Source organism: Austrofundulus limnaeus, unplaced genomic scaffold (genome assembly GCF_001266775.1).
Source record: "Austrofundulus limnaeus strain Quisiro unplaced genomic scaffold, Austrofundulus_limnaeus-1.0 Scaffold3, whole genome shotgun sequence".
Taxonomy (NCBI): domain Eukaryota; kingdom Metazoa; phylum Chordata; class Actinopteri; order Cyprinodontiformes; family Rivulidae; genus Austrofundulus; species Austrofundulus limnaeus.
Window position 1 is genome coordinate 171,107 of NW_013952405.1, and position 9,127 is coordinate 180,233.

Sequence of the window (9,127 nt, forward strand, 5' to 3'; positions counted from 1 at the left end):
TGCTGCAGAACAGGAACCTGCTGTAAAACAGCAATTATGCTGAGTCAGGCTTGATTTTTAGTAATCTTTTCCTGTTGAATCAATAAATCAAATCAAATCAATTAAAGGCAAAGCATTTAAAGCATGAGTTTTAGACTAAGATCAACTTACCGGTATGTAAATTTTACCCCAAAAAACAAAACCAAAACTAAGCCGTTGGTTGAAGAAAGCAGGTATATCATTTTTTTAAAGACTCAGAATCCATTTTCTAAATTTGTTCAAATGAAACAGTCATTAAATATGGGAAATAATCTGCAGATTTGTCTATAATTAATATAATAATTCACCACAGCCTGATGTGTAGAGCTGATGTCTACTCCTCTATAGTGTTCAAACTGATACTGAAACATTGAAACTCCAGAACTTTACGCTCTGAAATCCATTCAAAAAAATATTAATACTTTGATACTTCAGTCATTTCAGGTCATGTATATGATTTAACAGGAACACAGTGGAAAGTAATTAAACTGTTAAAATCTTGTCTAAATCATACACATGATGGGAACTACTTTTCTTCCGCCTGGTTAATGGCACATGCTCAGTCAGTTATGCAGTCTGTAGATGTATCATGTCACACAACATTTCCTTTTTATAGTAATGATTAAACAATGATTTATTTTAATAGTTTTCTTTTTTTATTGTTTAAAACATTATTTTCATGTATTATATATGAAGCGGTGATTTGAAATACACTACTTTTTTAGATTTACTAGAGACATTAGATAATTTGTACTAGTATTAGTATCGGATCAGTATCACCAATACCAACCTGAATTTTACTTGGTATCAGAAATGTAAAGGAAATCAGTGGTATTGAGCATCACTAACCTCTATTATTTACCAAACAATACACTGCTTTTATATCAATCATGAGTTACAAATGTAATCTAATAAGATAAAAAATGTGTTTTACAAGACAAAAACAGAGGAATGTAAGAAAAACCGTACTTGAAACTGAATACGTTTACTGTGGTTGTAAGTTTTCTAAAGACACTAAAAATACATTTCCACTGCACATTACTGTCCACGGTCATGAAAGGCAGACTATTCAACACAGACTCTGAGCGCTAACAGATCACAAAAGATACCCATTTAAAACTTGGTCATGGAAGGCAGAGGGCGATATGCATTCCCAACTCTTAAAAATAATAATTTTTCTTAAAAAAAAAGAGAAAGGTCTCAGACTATTTTTCAATGACAAAAAGACATTTACAGTAAAGCTCATTAAGTCTGCAGAGTAACTTCAAACGTCTTGCATTAATGAGATTCAGAAACCCAACAGTTAATTGGATACCCACCCACCCCACACATACACACATAAACACACATATAAGTGTGTGTTTACAGTTACTTCAGTTAAAAGGTTGACCTTCACTGTGTAGAATGATTTACATACAATATGTGCTGAGTTTGGTTTCACTTTTATCTATAAAAAAACTAAACATGAATTTATCTCTGAGGTGTTTCAGATTTAACAAGTCACACAGCTACAACATTCTGAGAGTCATTTATAGTGAAGTAAGGGAACACAACAAAAACATGAAGGTCAAGTTTATTTTCCCAGGGTTCCCAGCATGTCAGGAGCAGAAAACGCCTTCTTTACATCGACTCTGCTGACCTTTAAACACCAACCCTCACCAAACCTGTGGGCACTTCTCACCTCTCATGAGGCTGGATAAACTATGCAAACACAACCCTGAGCTTAAAATGGGGGGAAAAACCTTTATAGGTTAATTAACAAGAAGTACCTACTTTAAAAAAGAGTGAATCATGATTTGTCAACAATTATATAGAGCAGTGGTTTTAGGTTAAAATTCAATTAGGTCCTCTTAGAAAATGGTTTCTCATTATATATATATATATATATATGTAAAAATTTGTATAATAAATTTAGATATATGTGTATAAAAAAACTTAAAATAGTATTTATTATTATAGTTTATTTTGTCGTGCGCTCCTCAAAACCCTCCAAGTTAAGAATTACATTATAGTTCAGTATAATGTTGAGTGTCATTAAAAAAAGGAGAAATACTGTAAAAAAACAGTTTATATGGTGAAGTAAGGGGACAGTCAGGTGAATCTGTCAAAATGGGTTCAGACGTGTTCATGTCAGAATTTAGTTGTTATGAATTTTTGTTGGACTGTTTCTCGGGCTTTAATATTCTCTGCTGTCTCTGAACATGTGAGACAAACTAGTTTTAAACTCTCCACAGGAAGAATGAACACATAAACCATTCAGCATGGAGCAAAACCTTTAGTTTCCTTTTCACTGTTTTTCTTTTAGTCACATCCATGCCGGTTTTCTTTCTCAGCCTCTTATCTCTCTGTGGGTCTATTTCTCAGATCGGAGATACCAGACCAGCCCAAAAATCAGATTTACCATAAATATGAGACCACATTTGAGAGTAAATTTAGGGTGTATTCACACTTGGTCTGCTTTAAACGGACCAACGTTTGTTTCCCTCGTTGCTCTGGACCTTTTATGCATGTCTGACTAAATTCATGCAAACCCTGGTGTGGTCCAAACAATCGGATTGAGACCCATTTTGGAGCTGGTTTCTGTCTGCTTCCAAATATACTCTGGTGCAGTTCGCTTCTGGTGTGAATACAGACCAACCTAAACTCGAACCAACTACAGGAAGCATGTGCCTTTTTGGACTTCATGAGCCACTGTTGCTCGGCATCATGGTAACAATTAGACCTTCAGTGACAGACCTGGAGCAACCACCTGGAGACAGCCCAGGAGACACTGTGCCTCCTCCATATTTGGACAGATGAACACATAACGGACATAACACACAGGACTTCCATCTTTCAAAAGAAAGAATGAATAAATAAATAAATAAATAAATAAATAAATAAATAAATAAATAAATAAATAACTTCCATCTTTATTTCCGGGTCTGTACTCTGTCCCACCCCCATCATTTCTGTCCAATGGGAGCAATGATCGTCATCTGTGTGGCTTTGTTTATAAATTATAGTACGCTTGCAAAAAAGCACAACGTGAATGCAAACTGTACCAAAAAAATTAAAAAATAAATAAAATCCACTTTTGTTCCGAGCCAAGCAAGTGGACCAAAAGACTTTCCTGGTGTGCAAACACTCTTAAACAGATCTGGACCACAGGCCGTCATGTGGGGACTCCTGTTCTACAGCTTCAACTGCAAATCATCCACCCAGTAAAAGCAAATAGTTCTACAAAACACTCGCGACCTGCCAGACACCATTTACATGGATTTGTTACCTTTAACACCCCTACTGCTCATTTAACAACACACACACCTGGTAATGGAAGACCGTGTTGAGCTTCTTCCGACCGTCCTCCATCACCGAGGAGTTGTCCAGGTCCTGCAGAAGCTTACTGTTGCTGCCCGAGTCAAACCACTCTGCAGGGAAGACAAACGGAGGAAGAAGGTGTCGGACAATTTCATTTCAGATTCGGAGAAGAACAGACGAGACAAGCGGCAGCCGTGCTCTAAAACTCCGCCGTGACCCGTGGAAATATTCCCAGGCCATTAATCAAATCAGCTCTGCAGGCTGCACAGCCTCTGAAAGCAATAACTCTTTGTGATTATGACTGTACACTCTCCTCAAATGCATTCTGTCATTTATTATATTGCAGCCGCAGGTTAGTTGGGCTTCATGAGAAGAATTGACCTTTTGCAAAGGAGATTACTGTGTCTCGGAGGTTTGGGGACGGGGGAGAGGATGAAAATAATCAGAAAAACGTGTCCGTACCCAGGTCCACATCCTCTGCTCGAGGCCACTGGGAGAAAGGCAGATTCTTATAAAAGGCTTCGATGATTTTTTCTTTAACTTGGCAGATGGTGTCAGTATTCATGACTCTGACTGACAGTGAGTCCATGCCACAGCCCTGGAAGGACACGTTGATGTTCTGTGGAAATAAAGTAAGACATGCTTAGTTAAAAACCAGCCTCGCAACAATCCTTTTAGCTGACTCCGCATGTTTTGCACTGATTGAGGATGTTAAAAATGATCAGAGGGAGCATGAGGGGTCTGACCTGTGGCTTGGCCTCGATGTTCTCCCGCAGCAGCCACTCCTCGTTGAGGGTGTAGCGGGCCTTCCCGGTGATGGCGTCTATGGAGCCCTTGTTGATCTGCTGCTTGATCGCACAGAGCAGCAGGAAAAAAGGCTCACCCACTGTTTCCTGTGGAACAAGAACCAATTGAAAAATCTGCACTCCCTCGAAGGAATGCGTGACCCTGAAAGGAAGAAGTGGGTTAAGATAATGCATATCACCCACCGCCTTTCAAGTCAGAGTTTTACACTAAGATCATCTCTAGATAAGAAGTGACAGTTGTAGCTGTTTTGGTCAAAATGCGAAAAGTTCGCTTAAAAATCAGTTAATGCTTAAGGTATATGTTGGGAAAAATTCTTAGCTACAACTACACCAAATTTTAGCTCAAAATTTAAAAGAATTGTTTTCATTATAGCTTTTTTGTGTTGGCCAAACTCAATTAGCTGTGGCTGCCATTTTTTTGATCAACTCTGAAGTTTATTGTTGATGTACTTCCAATTAATACTTTCTAAAAGATTTATTAAAATCGGTGCAGGAGTTTATGAAATATTTTACTAACAAATAGACAATATCTACATTAAAAGTTAATGCTACAGATTTAAACAAAAACTTTACACACTGTGAAGCGGTCTGATTATGTGTTTGGAATGACTCTCAGCTACTAACACACCAAATATTAGCTCAATACATGTAACACTGACCGAGTTATAGACATTTTTGTGTTGTTCAACGTTGATTAGATGCTGCGGCTACCTTGAATTGAGAAAACTCCAAAAGTTAATCAGCTGAAGAGCTACATGCAATGATGATGTTCTGAGTGTTTTATTCAAATCTATTCAGTGTTGAATGAAATATTTTGCTAACAAGACATGTAGAGATGATAGCTTATGGGAGATTTTATAAAACCAGATCTTGCTCAGTGTTCAGATTAAGTGTACATGTGTATCACCTTTGCCTTTAGCAGCAGGTGATAATCAGGAATGCAGGCTTCTCTATCTCTCTTTTTTAATCAAATCTTTGCTGAGTCTCCCTCTTCATCCTCACCTTTAGGTAGCTGTACATGCAGATGGACATCCAGTTGGTCAGCATCTTCTCCACGACCGACTCCGTGCGCCGCAGCATCAGCTTGGGGTTCTTGGAGGCCGAAGCGTCGATCAGATCCACCAGCAGGTCTTTCATGATGCTGGTGTAGTACTCGAGCTTACCATGGAGGGCGATGGTGAGCAGGGATGCCAGGCTGCATCTGAGAGGAGTGAGGGAAAACAGATTATCAGAGGTGACAAACGAGCACAAACACGCTTGTGCAAACACGCTCCGCCAGAGCGTGGTCAGTGGAGGGTTAGGAATAATAAATAACAGAAAACCAAAACAGGACTCAGTCCGACCGTGTTGCACCTGAGACCGAGGAGCCAAATAAAGGTCTGATCTAATGCAGGGGAGTGTCTGAGTCAGTGTCCAGAGGTGCCGGGGGATTTCCCTAACAAAGCCCCTTTAATCCAGCAGGAAGAGGCTCCATCAGTCAGTAAGCGCTGACGCTGTGCAGGGACAGGGATGTGGTCTCAGCTCTGGAATTTTTTCCCTTTGATTCAGAATGACACGGTAGCTTTGGGACGCCACAATCAAGTGTTTTGTTTACTTTTATAATCAAATAACAAAAAGGAAGCTGGACATTTAAACCTGAACAGACTTTTTGGTTCCTTTACTGTGAAACAAATAAAATTACCACCTACAGAGCTGATACTGTAAACCAGGTTCTAGCGTTTAACAGGAGCTGTGTTTCTGAATATTTGCTTAATGTAAACTTTACTTTTGTCTTTAATGTATTTTGGGTCACATCTGTGTCTTAAGCCACTGAATCTCTTGTTGTTTTTATGAACTGCTTTTCACTAACTTATCTTTTTTATTGCTGAGGGGAGTGTAAAAGTCTTTCTATGCCTGCTGCAATGATGAGAACAGTGAAAATGAATAAAACCAGAGTGGGTCAGAAAACCTAAACAACTCATTCTTTGAAAAAACAGTAATACAGTCTAAAACAATAGTGGGAACCATGGGATTGGGTGATAATTATTTGTGTTATGTAGTTGTTTAGCCTTCCACAAGACTTAACACTTTTCACTTGGCTCCATCCTTCCAAAAACATAGTTTGTTTATTTAAAAAAAAACATAATACTAAAAGATGAAATGATTTACATAAAGTTTGTTCTCCTCCTGTGCCTCTGACTGTTCATGATGTTTGAACACCCACAAACAGGCGCTCTCAGTAGTTTTGAGTGTCTCTCTGTAAGTGTGCCAGTGGTGCTGAACCACAATGAGAGGCCACTTTGCAAAGGTCAACTCAAAACAAAAGCCAAGTCAGACCCAATTCCAGTTTTCCTGTCACCCAGTAGGTTAAAAACAAATCTGAAGGATGCCATTCAGCAATACGTGCTCATTTCTATCAGCGTCACATCGGATTCTGCTCCCTCGAAAACACAAGTCAGGAAAACAAAAAAATATATTAAAGTTTTGAAGATGACTAATGCAGACATAATGTTAGTATAGACATGGAGTGGGCACGTCTGGTCCATGAGGGCTGCTGTCCTACATGTTTTAGATGTTTCTCTGCTCCAACACACCTGACTGGAATGAATGAATGATCAGCTGTCTTCTGCAGAACTTGAAGAGGTCGTCAATCAATGAACCAGGTGTGTTGGAGCAGGGAAAACATGTATGATAGTGGCTACGACCAGGATTGCGCACCCTTGATAAAGACTCGAGGTATCACTTGTTTAAAATCCTAAAAGATTATTTCACAACAAAATTTAAACCTAAAGTAAAACTGAGCAAAATACATGTGCATGGTTCCTACACCTTTTTCGAAATTTCAAACTTCTCCAGACTTTCCAGATATTTTTAGGTGATTTTCAGGACATTTTGGAAGTCTGAGAACTCTAAGATTAGATTGCAGAGACAACTATAAACATGGGAATAAACTCCTAATAAGTTGATTAAATGTTTTAGGGCTGGACTAAAATGTCAAAACATATAGTAAATAATCTGTATTTAAATAACATCTTTTTAAATCAGTAAGATTCACAATGTGTTTTATATTGTAAACTAAAACTGTGTCTACTGTTTATACACAGCGGTGTTCCTCAATCCTGGTCCTCGAGGACCACTATCCTTCATGTTTTAATTGTTTCTCTGCTCTTCAGCAGGTCTTTAAGTCCTGCAGAAACCTCTTAATCACTTATTTATTCAAATCAGGTGTGTTAAATCAGGGACACATTTTAAAACATGCAGGTTAGTGGCCCTCGAAGACCGGGATTGAGAATCACTGATGTACACTATAATTAAAAATGGAGCAAATTAGTTTCAAATTTGTATGTTTTAGAAAATAGAAGAGAGAGTGAAGTCCGAAAACAGAAAAGTATTTACATGACCTTTTTCATATTTTTCAAACTTATCAACATTTGGAAAACACTGAAGTAAATTCCACATTTTTTTAGGGCAGCGTAAGAATGTGAAAAACTAAGATAAGAACAACTTGAAGAAAAAGTTTGGATTTTTCAAGTGGGGTTCTGTAGAGAGTTTATGATCTGTTAATATCTTACCTGTTGTAGATAGCTTTTTTAGAGACATCAGTTTGAAAAAATTAATGTTTCATTTTAACTAGATCAACTAACCAACAGCTATTTAAGGGAGGGTCAAGACTTAAATGGACTGCAGTCATTGTAAAATACCACTAAACTCAAAAAATACATACGTAGCTTATGTCTCTTTTGCATCACACTGTTATTTACATCAAAGTCTTTGGTTATTTGAAAGCTAAAACAGCCACAGCAGCAGCAGGCTGCAACATTTCCTGTGCAGCCTGGGCCACGTCCTGCAGGAATATCATAATATTTCTGCTGGAATGAATGTGTAATGCTAAATCAATGGAGGTGTAAAGTTTATAAAATAGTGTTTATGTGAATGACAGTGAAATTTTTTTACTACTTTTGTCAGAATGAATCCGTATTTCTCCAAACCAAACCTGTGCAAAGAGCTATCTACAGCAGGTAAGATATCATTTATTCATAATGACTATTAAATTACCTGTCTCTAACAGCAAAGTCCTTCTGCTGCTCCAAGGCGTGGACAAACGTGATGAGGAAGTGCTTGTTGTTGAGCAGAGTGGAGAACAGAGTGATGCCCTCCTCCACGTTAGGCCGTGTTGTGTTGGTGGCCTGATGACAGAAGATGACAGAAGGTGGATAAAACATTTACTTCTCGGTCATAAGTGGATTACCACCTGCTGCGCCTTCCCTAATCGGTTTCACCACCTTGTGTCGCGAGTGATTCATCTAGTGAACGCCTCATCTTTCCATCACGCGACCCTTCCCTCTGCTTTCATCTGGAACCTCCCTCTCAGGTTTACTCCACTCCGACTCTCTCATTGTGCAGGACTGTCCCTAAATGTGCAGAGTCGGCTTAATGAGCGCAGGCCTATCAATGGGCGCGACTAAGCTACGGCGCGATGAAGTCTTCCCTCTGGACTGCAGCCATATGTTGTGGTTTGCAGCCTGACAGAAGGAGAACAGTGGTGTCCATTAAGATAAATGCCTCCCTCTGAGATTTATTCGCTGTGACCTGGAAAACACTTCCTGCAAAGACGATGTGGATCCAAGGCACTTCATCACTGTTAGACAGGCTCCCCTGGCTGCCGACCCAAAACCAGCGCTGCAGTCTTTACTTTCTCTCGTTAGAAGTTGCACGCACACACACACACACCTGCACGTGCTTTCACTTTCAGCACACGTTCACACTTAAGTGAATGCTTTCTCCCACTCTCTCTGTATAACACACACCTGCCCTCGTACAATCGCACACACAACCACCAGTGTGATATGATGGTTTTGGATGAAAAGGAGACTGTTTTGTTGTCCGAGAGCAAAAAGGGAAAGTGGTAAGAACTTGCTAACAATCTGCTTCCACAAAAGAGGAGCAATCATATTGTGTGTGTGTGTGTGTGTGTGTGTGTGTGTGTGTGTGTGTGTGTGTGTGTGTGTGTGTGTGTGTGTGTG

The 9,127-nt window shown here is 39.1% G+C and overlaps 1 protein-coding gene across 1 annotated transcript in view; it reads right to left on the reverse strand.

The window, feature by feature from the left end:
* plxnd1 (plexin D1) overlaps positions 1 to 9,127 on the reverse strand; it is a gene marked incomplete in the record, with an annotated part of 110,272 nt that overhangs the window by 14,716 nt on the left and 86,429 nt on the right. The window contains 5 exon segments of the mRNA XM_014015927.1: positions 3,323 to 3,428; positions 3,781 to 3,937; positions 4,065 to 4,211; positions 5,127 to 5,325; positions 8,160 to 8,290. Of these exon segments, the coding sequence (XP_013871381.1) occupies positions 3,323 to 3,428; positions 3,781 to 3,937; positions 4,065 to 4,211; positions 5,127 to 5,325; positions 8,160 to 8,290 (740 nt within the window).